Here is a 20,228-nt window from a genome sequence, read left to right on the forward strand (position 1 = left end):
GTTTCAATAAAGAATGAGGTAAAATCAATAAATTAACTAATTACGGTTTTTGAAAATGAATCTAAATAGTCGGATTACTTTGTCAATGTAACTGTGGTAACACACGTTATGTAATATTACTACGTGGAAAACTAATTTTGGGTTTCCATTTTTGTAAGACATATTCTTGAAAATCAACATAAAGGTTTTAAGCCTTTATATTTGTCAATAAAAGTTTTAGAAGATATTCTAATTGTGATGCGCCAGTATATGCTATAAATATGAGACAAAAAGAATAATCCGTATGCTGGAATCTATATATTACCAGTCTCTGCCGAGCGAGCAAAGACGGAGAGAGACAGAGAAAGGGTAGCGACAGGATCCAACACACGGAGAAAAGCTGTTGCTGCAGGAACCACGTTGTTATCCATCACGTCTGTTGTTTTTTTTCCAGGAGAAGTCGTGTCTACATGATCGTTGTGCGACAATATAAACAGATGAGCTGTCTTGTCGAAACCAAGTCGTTAGTGAAACAAGCAGATTGATTCACTGATTGTCGCGGGCGGAGATATATTATACAAATACAAACCCAAGCGTCCTCCGGAGAAACGACAGGTAAGTTGATGAGCGCATATTTGATTGATTTCTTGCACTGCCACTGCCGTGCACGTTTTCTGGGAAATGATGTGTTCACGTGCATTTAGACATTCAGCAGGCACAATGCGGCTCCGCGGTCTAAATAACTTGCAGGGACTCAATTAACAACACTTCCAGTCAAACCGTGAGGGTGTGTCTGCTGGCGAGACACAACACGCAAGAAAACACGGGTCGCATCGTGATTAATTGACTTTCTCTGATTGCTTATCAAATGAGTACGTTTTTTTTTTGTTTTTTTTTTGTTTTTGACATAAATATCAAGTTCTATTTAATCTCTCAGGGCTCCGCAGAAAAGGAAACACCAGCTCAGATACGAGTGGTGTCTTTGTTTCCCCCTCCAGAACATGATCCACAGGTTGGGGAGGACCGATGCGCTGCCGTCACAGACTTGATGGGAATAATTTTGCTCCAGAGTAATGACGATGTCATTACACGTAAGGGTGGCTTAGGCTAATAGTCTTACTCGTTATAGATGTAAATGTTATTGATGACCTTGTAGGATCAACTTCATTTCCCAATCATATTTGACTTGTGCATTTCTGGAGGATTTGACAGTTTTGGAGAAATAAAACCTTGCACTTTTGATTTTAAAGCTGTGGACCACACCCGTTTTTTTTCTCTTTTTTTCTTTTTTCTTTGCTTATAAATGTACACTGACTGATATATTGTCCCTGCATGTGTTTTGATATAAGGCCACCATCTATCTATTCCTCTTTCTCATTCAGCTGCGATTTCTTATTGGATACTGTTGGAACGACGCACATTGTTGTCATGGTGATTTAACATTTTTATTATGATGATGGCGGATATAAAGGGGCAGGTTACTGCACATGGTTTATGGAGGCCAGTGTGACCCATTTATTTATCCTAGATTCAAAAAGAAAGAAAGGAGTGAATGAATGAAAACTTTCCTTATCGTTGGTTTGATTTACATTAAATGGAATAAAAATATGGTCAACCACAAGAGGACCACTACTGATGACATTATTTTAAAACCAGCTGTGATAATGGATTGTGAGGCTCGTGGTAGTTTATCTGGAACAAAATCATACTGTATATGACCTTTTTGTTTCTTCCAGAAAAATGTAAAACTGTATAAATGTGTTTTTGTCCAGCATACCCTAAATACGTCTAAAAAATCAACAAGCTTAAATATTTTCATCTTGCTTGTATAAGCTCCTCCTTTTCCCCCAGTCATGTGAACGATGAGTCTCGTATCATTTTTTATTATTTTATGCATTCTCACATTTCATACACTATGTTACTTCTATACAATAGACTACCTCTCCACCGTCCTCATCTCAGACAGTGTCTCCCCTAAATGCCCTTTGCTAAGCTTTCTCAACAGACAGTGTGTTTTTTAACAGACATGAACCACAGGGTGTGGTTCATGTCTCCTACCTTGACCGTCTCTCTGCTTGCCCTCTCCTTGTCCCTGTCTTGTAAAAAAAAAAAAAAAAATAAAAAGCCTCTCCATCTGTTGTGTTATTTTCCCCCCACCTCGTTCTCCTCCTCTCTTTGATGTAAAGTGTCTAGAATAGAATAGGTTAGTTCTTTATTTGTCCCTTAGTGGGGGAATTCTGAGCATGGAGACAAGCAAATTTAGTACACTAAGATGGACATTTTAAAAAAGACTAACAGAAAATGGAAAAAGCTCTTTGGCCCTCTGAATAAAGCAAGCTTAATTGGTTTTACCTCCTTTGGCAGCAACAATGTCCATCAAGTGTTTGTGATAACTGATTGTGAGTATTTTACATGGCATGCAGAGAAATCTTGCCTGATTCTTCTCTGCGCAACTGTTGCATTTCACCCACATTGGAGTTTTTTTTTTAAATTTGTTTTATGAATAACCCCCACCATTGGTATGAGATTTATATCTGAAATTTGACTAGACCTCTCTGAAACAATCAACTTGTCCTGGATCATTCGGAGGTGGACTTGCAGGTGGGATTTGGATCATCACACAGGCGTGTTTTGAGCTTAAGGTCACAAATACGTGGCTGGAAAGTTTTCTTTTCAGGATTCTTCTTCCATCAATTCTGTCCTGCTTCAGCTAAACTGCCCCTCTCACTTCCTCCACCATTTTAACTTTGAATTGCTGTCTCATGTTATGTTGTGTCATGTCAACCTTCCTAAAATTTTCACTTTTGTTTCATCAGTCCACAGAATACTTTCCCAAAGGTCTTAGGGATCATTAAGATGTTTTTAAGCAAAATGTGTGTGTATTCTGTGTATGCAGCTGCTAGCTTTGTAACCCTGCCATGGATTCCATCTATGGCCAGGTTCTTTACTTGTAACTGAAGCAATTGAAGCCTGTGGAGTTTTAGATGTTGTGAGTCAATCTTGCACTCTTAGGGTAACTTTGAGGGGCCGACCACTCCTTCTAAACTTCACCACTGCATGTTTTCTTCTTTTGTGGAGAAATGCTTCCACTGTGGTTCATTGGAGTCCCAAAGCGCTAGAAATGTTTTTCTTTTTCTTTCTGTTTCATTCTGATGAATGAAACAGTGACTTAGATTTTCATATGTTCTCGAATCTATTTAAGTTAAATGTGATGTGTTGCTATTTGCTATTTATTTTTTGCCTTCTTCACATTGTCAGACAGGTTTCATTTAAATCAGTTGATTAATTATGTCTCTGTGTGGTTAGTAAAATTAGACTCAGCTTTCCAAAAAAATGTGGTTCATTAAAGGTAATTAATGATTTAAGCATTAAGGCAATTACTTTGTTCCCATTGTGCCAGGAGGATTTGTGTAGATTTTCTCCCTTGAAAATTTAAATCAACACTTAAAAATAGAAGTGCTATACTCACTTTGTATGGCTTAAAAAATGTGTTTGATATTGATTAAACTGAAGGAAAAAAAGCAAAAACAGGAGAAATATGTGTAGGATAATATATATCTTCACACAACTGCTGCATGTGTAATAGAGGGATATAAAAGTATGTTTAAGGCCTTTTTGAATGAATGTGGTCACATACATTAAAAATTCTCACAAATTATAATACCACTCTGATATGTTTATGTTTTATTTTGGTAGCAGAATCGGAGCAGTGCTGGCTGGTTGTGGATTCTAGTCAATGGAGATGCAACAAAATGCACAAAGTGTTATCTTAATAGGGCAATGCTAGTGGTCAAAATCAACACATTTTAATTGGTGGCAACAAGTGTGAATTTTCAATCTAAAATAAATATGACATTGCAACAACAAAACCAAAAAAAGTGAGTACAGAAGCAGCATCTAGAAAAAAATGGCCTCTTTATGGCTCTGGTTCCCAGTAATTGCAAAATTGCATTATAACATGACTATAACTAGAAGTGACAAGATGCATATCTGCAGTTGCAAGAAGTCGCTTTACACAACGGCCTCTGATGCTACACAAATGATCTGTGTTTTCTAAATCGGGTGGATTATTTTCACAGAATTGTCCTGTTCACAGATGTGGCCAGTTAGAATGATGCGATTTTTAAAGGGATCTATTATGCAGACAAATAAAGCTTAGAATGAAGAAAATTGAGTTAAAGAAGGAGAAAGCACTACAGGAAAACACATAAAAAAACATTTAAATAAGGACTAGAATTTACCAAATAAATTGGAAATAATGTTCTAAAAAATGAATGACATAAAATGTAAGATCAAAGAGTTGTTAAATGATTTATTTGAATTGAACATATATGATGTACAGTTTGGGGACAACCTTCAGTCATCAAATCTGCTGTGAAAACAAAAAACCTCCTAAAATATGCAAATGTGACACACTGTCACATAGGATCATTCAGATTAGCTCATAAGGTCGACAATCGAACACTACATATAAATTATAAAATGATGTGTCTGTCTAGTCCATTCCAAATTTGATGAAAACACTAAATTATTTGTAACTTTAATATAAATGCTTTGGTGGAAACTCATATGCAGCAGGAATTAACCTAAAAAATGAATTAAGGATTAGAACAGAACATAATTGTCAATATAAATGAAGGTAAACAAAGTAAAGTATGTAATAGTTGTTTCTTTTTTTCCCTTAATAAACACATCAGGTGTAGAAACCTTTAGTCTAGTGGAGCATGTTTGTTCTCTTTTGTATTTCTTTCATTATTTCAGAGATGTTTGAAGAGCTTATAAACTACTATTTACAAAAGGCTGACGCAGTGAGTGCACATGTGCAGCGGTGCGATGTTTATGATTTGTTTCTGCTGATACTGTAATGAGGCTCAGAAAGGACAAGCAGCCAAATGGACCTAAATAGACCTGCAGTGAATCAAATGGTGAGGTATGCGACCTGTTTAACCCTTTAAAACAAGAACGGTAAAGCAGGAGACTTAATAAAACCTTCAGGAACCTCAGAATTAAACTGTGAAGCCCTGCTAAGTGTGGCTTTAGATTGCCTTCAGAATTTTCTTTTCAATATGTGGAGACAGCCGATGTGGGGATTGGTTTATTTTGGCCAATTCATCCCAGAAACAGGTCAGATATAAATGGTGATGGTTGATTCAGAGCACATACGGTATGAGACACAGTGGATGCGTGTGTGAGCACACTGAGCAGTCTATATGAAAATAGGTCAAGGTTATGTGTTGTCCTTTGGGACTATAGCTTTCTGTATGCTTGGAAGAGACTGAACCTGTGTGGCTCCAAACACGGATAATTATGCAGGATTAAAAAAAAACTATATCTGTGGGCTTTTAAACATCTGTCAACCCCCAGAGGTTTGGACGTGGCTGACGATGTGTCGTTTGGTTCCTGTTGATTATAAATTTGAATTTACGCCTTAAGCATTAACACGTAAAACAATCAAAAAAATGTTTTTCAAGTGACATATGCAAATGTATATGGCTGTAGCAGTGTGTTTTACCTCATTCACTGGAGTTTCTTATGTCTTCTCCCTTTCACTCTTTCTTACTCTGTCAACAGTTGCCATGGAAACGGTTTTGCTCTTCCTCTCCTCACTCCTGGTGTGTGTAGCTGGTAAGTGCTCCCCTGCTTACCAAAAAAAGAAACACGCTTGCACATTCACAAAGCACCCATAAGGAGGCGCTGTTTGGGCAGACGGGGTTGCTTATTGGGGAAAGCAAAGCCAGCCTGGGTGAGATGTTTGGCAAAATATCAATTACCACCTAAAGGCTTTATGAGTCACATGTACACACTGGCTCACCCACTCAATGTGTGAGGTCTCTTAAAATAAATGATATATAAAATAGTCTTTTTCTGCTTAAACATATAACCTGTGAAATTTTGAGATACTTTTGAAAACAAACATACATCAAATCATTTCCAACTCTTTTCCTGTGTTGCTTCTTTTTCCTTCGGTCTTCCTCTAATCTCCTCATCTTGTCTGTGCTTTTCAGCTGAATCAGACCCCAGTGTTATGGGTAAGTGCCCTACATTTACAGACAGGGTTAAAACTGAACATTTGGTTTCAAGATCATCCCCATAAGGACATGTGCACAAGAATAAACAGTGGCAAAAGTGCAAAAATATCAATACCAAATTAGTGATTTTTTTTTTTTTTTTGGACAAAATTAAAACAGCTAAAATTATTTATTTTGATCAGTTGTTCTTGAGGCTCTCCGATGTTGTTTCTGTTATGCGTTTTTGGACTTAGGCAGTTTTTTATACTGGTTTTAACTTATTTCTAGTAGGGAAAAAAATATTTCTTTTGGTAAAAGTCCAACAGACTTTTCCAACATACTATTAAGAAATACTTAGCTTTGAAGAGGATGCCCTACAATGCATTGAAAAGCATTAATTCCTCTTGAACTTGTTTTACTTTGTAACATTACAGCCACAAATCTCAATGTATATTGATAGGATTTCAGGTGATAAGTTGATTTAAAGTAGTATATGTAGACAAGTTCCTGATTTGATTAAGAAAACATAGGCAAGCTTTGGGGTAAAAACTGGATAAGCCTCTGCATGTTCCTGCTCTCTTTTAGAAACTTTTTGGATTTTTTTATACGCCATTTTGTTGTTGTTATTCAAAAGAAACAAGAAACAAGAAAAAGCAAAGTTCATCATTGTGGAGTGGAAGTAAATAATATATATGATTTTCATTTTTTTCACCAATAAAAATATGAAATATAATTTGTTTTGCCCTCTTTAGGCTCTTACCACCAAATTAAAATCTTGTATAATAGACTGACGTCATGAGCCATGCATTTAGAAAATACAATCCGGCTGTGTAAATTAATCTAAATATAAATACATCTGATAATGGCGGCCACATAGTGATCAAACATCATCATCATAAAGTCCAAGAAACAAAACTTGTAGGTCAGAAAAAAAGGTGCTGAGAAGTTTAAAATAGGATTAGGTTATAAACCTTTGAACATCTCATAAAGTGCAGTTCAATCTATTATACAAAATGGGGGGAAAAAATGTCATAGCTGAGAAGCTATCAAACTGACAGCTGGTGCAGGAAAGCATTAAAAAGAGAAGCAGCCATCAGGCCAATAGAAACCTTTTCGAAGCTGCAGACATCCACAGCTTGGTGGAAAAATCTGTAGAAGGATTCATGGAAGACTGGGAAGAAGTAAAGCCGCTGCAGAACGAAAACCGCAGGAGGTCCGATTTGCAATTAGCCAGAATTCATCTGTAGGGGACACAGCAACCACAAGGTGGAGTGTCCTCTGAGATGAAAATTGAACGTTCTGGCTAATATGTATAATACACTTTGTGGCGCTGCCGATTTCTTAAATCCTCCTTAAATGAGTTCAGCTACAGGTGGGAAATACATTGAAAATGTATTTTAAGAGATATCATTAAATTACTTTGAAATGTATTTAAAATGTAACTGAGGATAGCACAAAAGACAAGAGCATCTTTTTATTTGTCCTGTAAGATTTTCTTTGTTCTATACATTCACAGAGGAGCATTCAGTGGCTGAAAATCCTTTTATTTATGGTAAGTTTAAAGCAGACGACTTGCAAACGCTGAGTGACCAAAGTGTTATCAGACATATGTATAAAATCAATAGCTAATGCATTTTTTTTACAAGATGTGTAAATTATTGCATTTCTTTTTTCTTTTTTTTTCAGATTATGAAAGTTTGAGAATTGGGGGATTGACATTTGCTGTGATCCTGTTTATGCTGGGCATCCTTCTAATCCTCAGTAAGAAGATTTCTGATTTCTCTGTTTGACCACATCTATACATGCACTCAAAATAATTTCAAACAGAATCAAAAGTAAAGGTCTCACAGGTTGTCCTCGTAATTATATTAGCACTTCTTTACATTTTTAACCCCACTCTTAACTATGATAACGTAAGAGATATGTTATTCTTATGACATATTTAGAGGTCAGGTGATGATTTGTGTCTGCTTGTAGGTCGACGATGTCGCTGTGGAGGAAAACAAAAGCCCAGGTAAGCCTGAGTTTCTGCTGGGTTGAAGAGAAGAAGAAAACTTAGTCATAACAGACCTTTAATGTTTTTGTCCATCATTACTTAGTTATGCCGACAACCTGTAAACTCTCTCCGCAGGGCGCCTGGAGACGAGGAGGCACAAGAGGAGAACCTCATTGTCACCAAGGGTAACAATCACATAAATATGAGTTGATGCCTTTGAGAGCGACCAAAACACACATAACAAATTCTGTGTTGAATTTAGCAAACCCCTTTTCTTTAGTATTAGTTTGCTTTCTTAGCTTTCAACACATTGTGTCTACTGCTATGATATATTTTAGTATATGTTAATAATGTGTATTCTAACCAGTTTCATATTCCATCAAAGGCCATTAAAAATTATATCTGAATGTTTTTTGATTTTTCTTTTACTTTAAGTGAGCAAAAATTCCTTGTATTGGCGATTTTCAAGCTTTATAAAGTGTTGAATAAATAAAGTAGAAGTCTGCTGAGCGATAAGTTGAACCTGGCTGCTCAAAGTGAAAATAAGAACAGAGTAATGTTGGTTGATCATTTTCTAAAGCTAATCTCATACATGCTGCATTTTTTGACTTTCAAAACGCATTCAATTGAAACAGTCCCAGTGGTGACACTTTTGACTTCTAAAAACTCTTAGTCCTTGTCATGAGTTACTTCACGTTAAAGTCATTTCTGTCAGATGTAATTGTACGTCACCAAATTTGTTGACAAAGTAAAATTTAACATGACAAAAATCCAGGCTGGAGGTGCCTTTTTGCATATACAATTTGATGTTTCCTCTACTAAGAATTAATCCTAATGGAACATGTACACTATTTTCACCCCATTTTGTCCCATAACAGCCACAAAATCCAATGTATTTTTTTTTTTACTTTATTGACTTGATCCCCTTATACCTTACACGGAACTTTCTATGCTTTCTTTCAGCAATCACTTTCCTCTTAGTACTTGTCTTCAAAGCAAAAATTAGTAGCGTGCATGACCGATAGTTGGTCCCCTACTGCCTATTGGCTGTTTCTAATTATTTTCTTGCCTGGTCTATCAATTAATTAGGAGACTTGGTAGCTTTGCAGATTTTCTCATTTTCTTTCTATTTTTGAATAATTAAACAGTGCTCTGTTGGATTTTCAAAGAGTAGAATATATTTTTAAAACAGAAATCTGGCTTAACTCTTCTCGACATGTCTGCTGCGTTTCTCATGATGCTGTTTGTTCCCGTAAACTTCTCTAAGTCCTTTTACAGAATAGCCGTGTTTATACTTAAATTTAGCTACATACAGGTGATCTCTATTTGGCACATATAAAGCAAATGGTAACACTGGATTTATCTAAGGACAATCAGTAAAAACGAGGTTGAAAACAAATGCATGACACATTCTTCGCATTTTGGTTTATTAAATTGTACAAAGAAAGTATCGTTTTCCTTCCAAGTCGTGGGCTACTTTTTGCAGACTATAAATACCTTGCATGGTAGCTGGCATACTCCACTGTACTGAATCTAAAACCTATTTCTCTGACCCATTTCAGCTGCAACGGCTGCCAAAGAGACTCCAGCAGAAAACTGAGGCAACATCAGCGGTTTCTGAAAGGAAGCAACAATAATATATATATAAAAAAAAAACAAAAAAACGATGTGAGGTTTATTCTAGTTAGTTGTACGGGAGGGTGAGGACAAGGTGTATCCGTTTAAAAATGTAACAAGTGAGTAGATCTTTTGCCAGGTGTTAATTTTTTTTGTGAGTAGTCCTTCAGTGCTCTTGTCAAATGCTGTGCCTTTTCTGTGACAGTCCTTCACTGCAGTTTGTTGTGGCAACTTTGGCACAAGTTTGTCTTATAAATTCTTGAGATGTTTTTAGTGTTGTGAGTTCAGATGTTTGATTGTTCTTCTGCTAATTGACTTTAGGTTTTAGGATTCGTGAATCTGTTGCTCGTTTTCTCAGCCGTCCTGAGGAAAAAAATGGTCTCATGTATATTATAAGATATATGCATATATACAGTATTTAAATTTAAATACTTTACATATAAGCTATTTAGTCAAATATCCTATGTGTGTGTTTGAATGGTTAGGCGTGTTTGTGTGAACGTGTGTACAGGGCTGGATTTAGGAGTATGTGGCAAACAGGGTAAATCCATTCCAGTGAAAGATTAAAGTTTATGAATGAAGTAAAAAAACAAACACACTTAGTGTGACTAACATGTTGCATAGCATATGTTTTTATATATATATATTTGAGTGTAGTTTATTGTGTTGAAATTGTAAGTCAATTAGCACAATTAACTAATTTAATAGTTATCCATTGGAAATCTTTTTTTTTTTTTTACCTGACCCTATATTATATTGTATGAAATCAAATTTTATTATATGATTCAGTTCAATTAAAACAAACTGAATCATAACAAAACACAACTGAGAGGTCAGCAAGTATTTTTGAACTGGTTTTTGGTGCTTGTGTCCCTTTGATTCATCAGATTATTTGCAGCGTATCAAGAGATGTACTCTATCTGCTGAAAAGAGACGTGTTGGCCCAAAATATTACACCACCTATGCTAGAAATGTGGTCTTACTGCCAAATGCAGAAAGGCACTGCTCTGTCAGAGCCAGTAGGAGTGTCTTAGTGCTATCAATCACTCAGATGTATGAGCTGCAGCTCTGCTAATGGGGAGGAAACAGCTGACAATTACAAGAAAACAGTTTATCTGCCGTCAGTTGGTGGTCATGCTTGCTAGCATGCATGTTCACGGCAAGCTCCCTTGTCAGGAAGGAGGTGTAGCAAAGCAGATAACAAGAAGGGTGTGAGCAGCACATACATGAAGTTGATTGACAGTGCTAAGACCCTCCTCCTGGCTCTGATGGGTTATTTCTGACTGACTGGTGTATTTTTGCAGGTAGCAATGGGACCTCACGGAGAAGGCAGAGGAGCTTAACCTTTTCCACAGATCATCTGTTTTATACTATCACGACATAGTGACAGTTTTATCAAATAAGTTAAACACGTTTTTTGTAAAAAAAGTTACATACTGCATCTTTAACAACAACAACCCCCAAAATACAGTATCGTCAGGTTAGTGACTTGGTCCCTTTTTCTTCTTAAGTCCGGCCCTGGATGTTTATTGTTTGGTGTGCAGGATTGTGAACACATCACATCTGCTCTGACTGTGTATCTGTCCATGTAGACGTGATTAGCCTTTTACAAGACAATCTCACCACTGCTCTCTGAGCGGGATTCGCAGGTATCTGCACGGGCTCCTCCGCTGTCGTGTGTGTTTTTTTTTTTTTAACCACCTGAAGTGGAGAGAGCTCACACATCAGCTGTGTCACTGCCTTTCTTCTCCACATATCTACTGCACTGCTGCGTCACTGGCTCCACTGGGATTAACTGGTCTCTAGCAGGCAGTGATTAACTTCCCCTCCACTTGCAGTCACTAGCGCTGCAAGCTCTTTAAAGCAGGGGAAGTGCTTTTTTTCCCTGTTATTATTTTTTGCTTTCCAGTGTCACCGTTTGTTTTTGTTTTTTTTTTTAAATGACTACACGTTCTCTGAAAGACAAAGTGTGGATGGTCTGTTTGAGAGGTTTAACCTCAAAAGCTGTGTTATTTCTGTGTCAGTCTATATTAAAAGTAGCTAAATGCGAGCTAAAGCAAAGAGTGGGAACAGACTGCTGTACAACTACTGCTGTGTTCATCTCCTGCATAAAGCCTTGTTGTGTAGCAACCTGTTGTGCTCTTGGCATAATTGAATAAAAGTGTGTTTAAAGACAGAGTGTGCCTTTAATCTTTTTTTTTTCTTTCTGTAAAACATCTCCTTTTCTCCAGAGTGTTTTATGCTCGAAAGCATTAAGATGACACTGACCCTCCATCAATGTCAGTCAAGGTTGTTTCACCTGTCAAAGCTTTGAAGCAGCACGGGCTTTATTTGCAACAACGTAGATTGTAACGACCTCCTCTTTTTCTTTCACGATTCCAAAGGTTGTCTCTTCTCCTCTATACCTGCACTAAGTTTATGAGACTGTAAATTTGTAACCAAGCGGTTGCACTGAAGTATGGTGGAAGGAATGGAAAACTTGTATGTGTGTGTGTATGTGTGTGTGCGTAGGTATATGTGTGTGCAAGGGGGTGGATCTGTAAGTTAGGAAGATGGCTTGCAGACGGGACCACCCACACAAGCCCACACACACCTGGACAGAGGTAATACAGAACCTTCAGCACCTCAGGTAGGTTATTCCTTGTTTTGTGAGAATATTTCATAAATAAACCATGTTTGTCATTGAAAATTATTTCAGATTCGTACTTATGGTGCTCACAGGTGTAGTGTATATCACAACTGTGTAAGAAAGGGTCGAGTTTCTTCGTAGCAAAATTGACATCATATTTTGTGTGAGACAGATACAATTTGAATGTATTGTAAAAAGTATTTTCTCCAAACCAGTGATACGCATTAAATAGGTATATATGTTAAAAAGTAAATTTAGATTACTTCATTTGGATGTTCTTATCAATTTCACTTTTTTTTAGAGATTGTTTTTGTTGTACGTCTTTGTTAAAGTCACTTTGTATCAACACTGTGGAAAGCACAGCTAAGTTTTTCATACTCCGTCTATTACTTTCTGACTGTTCAAGGTTCAAGGTTAATGAATATTGGAGCCATAATGCATTAATGAGTAACATCTTTCCCCTTGGTGAATGTCCTCAAGCTCACTGGTGAATGGAAAAGGCCAGGCCACATAATACATATAGCAGTGAAGTCCATAATTCAGTGAGGTTTCAGCTGAAAGGAGAGACAGCCAAGGAAAATGTTAGTCTGTTAATCTGTGAGTTAATGATTATAGGTCAAAAGATGTAGCTCGAATGAAAAGGTTTTCTCTGTGTGTGTGCGTGCGGGTGTGTGTGTGTGTGTGTGTGTAGTTCAAGGGTAATTGTAGAAGGAATGGAGAGTAAAAGATCAATAATACCATTAGCCTCTTTAAATTCCCAGCAAAGATCAAAGAAGTCATATTGTGGCTGCAGCAGGAAACCTAATGAGGCAATTTGTCAGAACACACACCGTATAGAGTTTCTGTGCCTTTCATTGAGCGTTCATCTAAAATAAAGAAGCTGAAATTAATGAACTTCAACAGCTTTTAGGTGTATAATAAAATGAAAATAAAGGCCATCTTAACCAAAAATACTTTCACCTTTACCCCTAGAAAAAGCATTCAGACATCAAACCTGCTGAGAATACTCAGCAATGTGACAAAGAACTGTAATAAATGATTTAATAATTTGGATTTTGATAGCCCACCGGATGCGGTATGTATTTGTTATTAAAGTTTTCTTCCCTTTTTGCTTTCTGTTCGTACAGCTGAGTCAAGAGAACTCACACAAACAAAACACCATGTCTTCCGCAAAAGGTGAGTGAAGCCATTCATTACCACTTGATAACAGTCAGTAGAAAAACACTTTAGCATGGCACCGTGCAATTACGCATTCACAGTCACTCTCAGGACAACAAACAGCTGCAAACTAATAAATCCTACCTTGCTACACACAAGCTGATATCCAATTTTTATTCTGCTTCTTTGAAACTTGAGCATAAACATAAACAAGCAAGCATCCCTTAGCATTGCAGTACCTTGTCACTGAGGTGATTTTTGATACGGGCACTAGCCCCCACCATTTAAGGTGGTATTGTGTCAGGGATAGCAGGGAAATAAACATCTTCCATTTTGCATATTCTGTTGCTCATTGTTTATCAAGTTAATACTGAGTTGGTGCTAAATGTATTGTGCACAGTGGAAGCAAATATGCCAAAACCTGCAGCGAGCTAATGACACAGAAGGTAGTATTTTATTAATGACTTTTTCTGTGTCATTGATGCGATCTGTTCTCCAATATAAACAATTACACAGTTAATTTATGCTTAACAAGGGATAGATTACTTAGAAAGTAAAATAAAACCTGTTATAATTTCACTTTAAAAACATCCTTCTTAATTTTTTTAAAGTTTTCTGCTTGTGTCCACTCCTTGTCTCCGCTCAGATGCAGTAACTGACTGGGATGCAGACTTTACATACGGTGAGTAGTTGTTTCCTGGAAATCTACATTTGACAACAGAACAGTGTGCTGCATATATCGCCAGCATGAATTATAAGGCATAAAAAAGCAGTTTTTTAAATGGGCAATTAAAGGAAAACAGAAGGCTTATTGAGCATAAAAAGAGAAAAGTAGAATATAGGGTTAGAATCACAGACTTTGAGTAATTGTGATCACTTGGTGATGTTTTTTTGTGCAAATTTTCAGACTATAAAACTCTGCGTGTGGGAGGACTGGTCTTTGCCGGGGTGGTCGTGTTCCTTTCCTTTGTTCTGTTGCTTGGTAAGTCTTTCTCAACCTTATGTATGTGCATTTCGGGTTTGCACGATTGGGCCTTTAAAGACATATAGTGAAAAAGAGAACAGTGACATGCCAGTGTTGAATCTCGATTCCTCCAGTCAGTTTTTGGCTGGAAAGACGTCATTGGCTTCAAAACAAGCAGTTAAAAGGCAGCCAGAAAATATTAATATTCTGTTTATGGGGCTTGGCTACTGCAATGCTTCCATAAACTGATGTTTTGATTTTGATACAAATAAAAAAATATATATATTTTCTTTTTCTTCTTAGGTAACAAGGTCAGAAACTGTGGCAAAACCAAGGTAAGTCCAAATCTCACGTGGATTTATAGGGACATCTGCTGGTCATAATGGGAATCACATTTTTAATCAGTGGTTTGCAAATTTGTGCGACTGTGCCAGTATGAAACACCGACTAGAGACTTTTACTTCTACTTAGAAATGCTTATTTAAGCTGCTTTATTTGTCTTCATGTTTGGTTGGCCTAATAGAAACCACCACCTTTAGATTGTGAGTTGAAAGCCACTGGTTTAAAATATTAATGATGTAATGATTTTTAAAAATTATTTTAAAAATGTTTTGGTCATAAAAGCTGATATTAACATTTAATGGTGATTACATTAAATCTAACACATTTGTTATCATCCTCAGCGTAAACCTGTTGTAGAAGAAGATTACTGAGCCAAGCAGTGGAAGCAACCGAAAAACACAAAAGGATGCAAGAATATGCTACTGTCAATTGTTAAGTGTGTGACATGAAAACATTTTGTATTAATAAAGTATATGTAACCGAAATGCGCTGTACTTGTAATCACTGATTCCTTGAGCCACAAGAAGAAGAGCAAAAAGAAGATACCTGAATTTCAAACACAGAAAAAGAACAAATACTAAATGCAGTAAAGAAAACTTCCTTCCATTTTCATGAGCTGCTCGCCTGCTCTTGGTGTTTGTGTTTTTCCCCTTTTCTGTGTTTGTTCAGTGTAAGTGTAATTCCTCATTTAACAATTTTAAAATAACCATCGAGAGCTATAATCAAGTAACCTGCAGGTTTTGTTTTTTCCCCATAGACAGTTTCGGTGCAGTAAAGTGCACTGGTAGTTAGTTGTGAGTTAAAACTACCTGTTGTGTTTATGTGAATGTGTCATTTTTAGCTTTGCATTACGGTTACTACGTCTGAGGACATAGATCATTTTAACACTGGTGTTCTTTACACCTTAAAGAGCAATATTTGAACAGAACATGATTTATACTTGTTTATATTTACAATCAGACAAAAATGCAAATGGAACATTTATTTTACTGTGTTTGAGTGGGAAAATGGCAGTGCTGTGTCAGTACAGTCATACTCCTGAACAAAATCCCCTAATTAGCTAATGGAGATCAGCTGTGTCATTTAATCTAAAACACAGCTGCTACATGAAGGCCATGGAGGTTTTTCATAAAGAAAAAGGCACACAGCAGACAGGTTAGAGGTAAATCTGTGGAGAATCTTCAAGTAGGTTCAGGTTATTAAACAATACACACAGTTTTGAACAATTCAAGAAGAAATTTTCAATCCCTCTTGTTGTTGCGCAACACCCCCCCCCCCTCCTTTCTGTCTCTACTCTCTCACTCTCGTACTTCCTCTTCTGAGAGGGGAGATGTGCTACCAGCTCTCCGTCTAACGGGTCCGTTGAGTTTCCTAAATCTGCTGGGATTTACCCTGTCCAGAACTGAAGTAAACTCTGTTTAAGCTGGTTTCGAGAAACGATTCGCCTGGTTATCTGACGGCCTACATCCAGGTGTCCCACCCTTCTTCCCCCTGTGAATTAGCCAGACTGAGCAGCCTACAGCCAGCTAGTTTCACAGAGCACACCTGTTAACGGTCGCTCGTTCTCTATTTTACAACTTGCATTTGTTATTGAACCAGGTAGGTTTTAGTAACTCGGGCGAGTCCCAAGGATGATGTTTTAAATATGGGCTACCAGCAACCTAAAAACATTTTCCACTTTTTCCTCTCCAGAATCAAACATCACAGCTATTTTACAACCATCAAAGAACTTTAAGGTGACTCATTAACTGAATGTCCACAACATCTTTTAGATTTTCTTTATGCTAAATATTTTATTAGTAAGGCATTTTTGCAAGGGTCAGTACAGCTTAATTCAGTAGCAGAAATAATCAAATAAGTAAAATCAGTCATCTAGTCTATCTTTCCCTACTGCTGACACTGAGAACTAAAAAAGGGAACCTTTGAGAGAGACGGACGGAGTTTGGCGTCTCGAACCCCAGACCTGGCTTGATGATGAAGAAGGTGTGGCAGCAGGAGGAAGATGTTGATCGGCGAAGGCAGGGATCTCTGTAGGTCCGATGAACTTCTTCTCCGCATGGATGGTGAGGTCACACAGGACTTGGTGCTGGCAGGAAAAAAGGCACCAGTTCTTCTTCCTTGTCTTTGTCTTCATCTTTGTCTTTGGGGTCTGAACCCAGCCGATGAGAGAAGTGCGATTCGAAGCCACAGATTGTGGGCCAGACGGGTTGGTCTCCATGTGCAGGACAGTCTCCGGCTCCGTGGCCCCGGCTCTTCTTCAGCTGCAGAGTTCTTTGTCCATCTCGATCTTGGCTCGAAGCTGCCCGGAGGATCCAACAACAGGTTCCTCTTTTGCACCCACCTTATATAGGGTTTATCCACCCCCCTGGTGCGCCTGCTGTCTGCTTAGACAGATGATCTCATATCCATCACTGTCTTACAGACATTTCCTGATGTCTGAGCCAATGTCTCAGGGTTGCTCAACCTCCTGTTTCCATATAAGGTGCTGATCATCTCTGCTCTCCTGTTAGTTCCCCTTTTTCCCTTCCTGTCACCTTTCACCTACCATCTACCTCCAACATATCAGTGATGTTTAATTGCAGTTTTACAACCTTTTACCCCATTTCAAGTTCAATGTCAAAATCACATTTATATCACATTTATTTTCTTTAGCTTCTCTGATTTAGCATTCATTTATAATTTTATAACCATAACTTATTAATTATTCTTATTATAATCTTAATGTGAGTTATTACAGATGTTTTCTGAAAAGAAACCAAGAATAATCCATGATTCTAATTATTTTATACCAAAGTTACAGTTACTTGTTTTTCTTGTAGGTGTTCTCACAAATATAAGTGTAAGTATTATTACAAGTAAACCAATATTCATATAAGTATTTTACTTTGAATCTTATCCAATTACTAATAATGTTTAGATTTCATTCTTTAAAACTTTACCTTTAAAAAAAGGAGTAGTCTCAGCTATTTTTATAAATCTGCAGGCTGGAAACTTCCTCTTTTTCCAGGAAACCTGCTTTTCCTGTTTAATGACTCTTTCTGACTGACTATGATTTCTTATGATTAGATAGAAAAAAGTAGAATTAAAGCAAAGTTTGCATGAGACAAAAACAACACACACAACTAGATTTATTTTATTGACACTTAAGTCTACTGTTGGGCCTTGATGTCACTTGAGTGATTCATTATAAAGATAACTTTATTTATTATTACTGTTAAACTAACTTTATTGACACTTAAGTCTACTGCTGGGCCTTGATGTCACTTGAGTGATTCATTTTAAAGATAACTTTATTTATTATTACTGTTAAACTAAAATCTCCAGCATGGGGAAGTGGGATGAGCTCGGATTTTCTTGACACCCCCTCCACGAGGTCAGACCTTTCACATGCTGGGAGTCCATCACCCTCCTGCAGTTCGCCGTCCTCATCCACTAGAAAGAGAAGAGGTTCGTCTGGGATGTGAAGATGCAGATTCTTCATCCTCAGTTTTCACAGAGGGCTCAGTGTAGTCATCAAAACTCCACTTCTCTTGACACTCTTCCGGAAATGAAAACAGCATGGCTATAGTGCAAACCTACCAAGACATGGTGCACTGGGCAAGTAAAACATCACTCAGAGAAAACAGCCAGAAGGTCCATAACTCTGGAGGAGCTGCAGAAAACCGCAACTAAGGTGAGTAAATTTGTTGCAAAGAGTTATGTTTATTGTACATTCACAAATCTGGCCCTTTATAGAAAAGTAACAGAAGGAAACCTCTATTGTGGAAAAAACCCAGTAAAGACGTCCCATTTAAAGCTTACCATGAGCCATGTAGGGGATAAAGCAAACACTTGGAGCAAGGTGCTGTGGTCAGATTAGAAACAGCTTTGATGTCTACATGCAAATTGCCATGTGTGTAAGTAAGCCAATGCTGCTGAAAATACTATTGAGAAAAGGTGATGGCGGGATTATGCTGTGGGAATGTTTTTCTTCAGCAGGGAGATAGAAGCCGGTCAGAGTTGGTGGATCGATTGTTGAAACTTCCTGCAGGACAATCCTGCAAGGAAGCTTGTTAGAAGCTGGACAACACTTGAGACAGGGTCAGAGGTTCCCTTTCCATCAGCACAACAACCGTAAACAAGCAGTCAGTGCTACAAAGGAACAACACATACAGTGTTAATAACATTAAAATTATTAAAAAAAATAGAAAAAGATCTTTTTCCCCCCCCCCCATTATTCACTCACTGAAAGATTTATTAATTCCAAAGAATTTAATCAAGGAAAATCAAAAAGAATGCATTTGGAGCTTGGCTTCTTGGTAGTGAGAAAAAGAAAACACAAGATGGGGCTACTGGGCAAGAGAAAAACAACACGACCGGCTGCAAAAGCTCTCCAAGGCCGAAAACTCCAAGCTCCTGTTTGAAGACACAGGAAACACTGAGGGAAATAACAAGCAAGTGAAAAGTTGTTGAAGGACGGTCAGAGATCTAAAGATCTGTTTGTGCAAGCTATGTCATTTATTATTTATTTTTTTGTTTTGTTTAAAAACATCAGGGCGGAAACAACATCGACAGAGGAACTAATTCTCCGAACAGATGAAGCTCATCAGATAAATGAAGACGGGTCATGTTTTGTGGTCCCAATGAAAAAGAAGAAGAAAAAAAAAGCGATCTCCTGTTGCCGTTGGTCACTAAACAAAAACTGGATCAAGCACTTACATCAGTCTACTGAAGCTGATCCGTGATGGCGTGGGGCTCTTTTTTATTTTTTTTTATTTTTAATGATGCCTTCATAGCTGACAAAGCATATAAATCATATCAACAGAAAAACCACACCAGATTAATAACCCCAGAATAAATAAGTCATTACAAGTAGAGACAGGCGCTGTCAAGCGAGTGAGTCCCAAGGACCCCCAGTTCTCCATCCATCTCTGTCTGTCACTCCTCTTTGTTCCCACCCGAAATGAACTTCATTAAAAAAATTGAAGTTGTAAAAGTTGCTGCTTTGTAGTGAAGTAGACAGTTTTTCACCCCCACCCCTGATACCAGCAGCATCTCCAGGGCTAATTTCAGCTGTTTTCCGTCAGGGTTTCAGTTGAGGTAAGCGTGAGAAGCCACCTGATAACATCGCCTCAGTAGGGGGAAGTTTAGAGAGCAACAGAACCACATACTGCTGCAAATTATGCTGGACAGGTGTGAGAGCTGATCAGACAGAGTTCCCACGAGTCTTTATGGGACTGGCTACTGTTCAGAGGCCTGCCCAGAAAACAAACAGCCTCAAGAGTTTCCTGCAAAAAGCAAACAGGTGGAGGCATTTAACGCTTCCTTACTTAGCATCTTTATGAAACGCTTAAAGACATACGAGGAACAGCGGTGCCTTGTGAAACTGTTCATACTGCTCGAGCTTGTTCATGATTTTATTTAGGGGTACTGCAGTCGAGAGGGCAACGTACAAATGACCCACTCATCAAATTTATAGTTCAAATGGGTGTGGGGGCGAAAACGTGTGTATGTCACCGCCACTTAGGAATTATGCACTACTTTGTTTTGGTTGCA

At 37.7% G+C, this 20,228-nt stretch overlaps 1 protein-coding gene across 1 annotated transcript; it reads left to right on the forward strand.

The window, feature by feature from the left end:
* Positions 1 to 301: 301 nt before the first annotated feature.
* Positions 302 to 11,778, forward strand: fxyd6 (FXYD domain containing ion transport regulator 6). The gene is made up of 8 exons (XM_027998911.1): positions 302 to 594; positions 5,551 to 5,604; positions 5,985 to 6,008; positions 7,504 to 7,539; positions 7,674 to 7,748; positions 7,965 to 8,001; positions 8,119 to 8,168; positions 9,546 to 11,778. Exons 2-8 carry the CDS (start codon positions 5,556 to 5,558, stop codon positions 9,581 to 9,583), a joined length of 309 nt encoding a protein of 102 aa, XP_027854712.1. The 5' UTR covers positions 302 to 594; positions 5,551 to 5,555; the 3' UTR covers positions 9,584 to 11,778.
* Positions 11,779 to 20,228: the final 8,450 nt, after the last annotated feature.

Source organism: Xiphophorus couchianus, chromosome 18 (assembly GCF_001444195.1).
Source record: "Xiphophorus couchianus chromosome 18, X_couchianus-1.0, whole genome shotgun sequence".
In the NCBI taxonomy this organism is placed as follows: domain Eukaryota; kingdom Metazoa; phylum Chordata; class Actinopteri; order Cyprinodontiformes; family Poeciliidae; genus Xiphophorus; species Xiphophorus couchianus.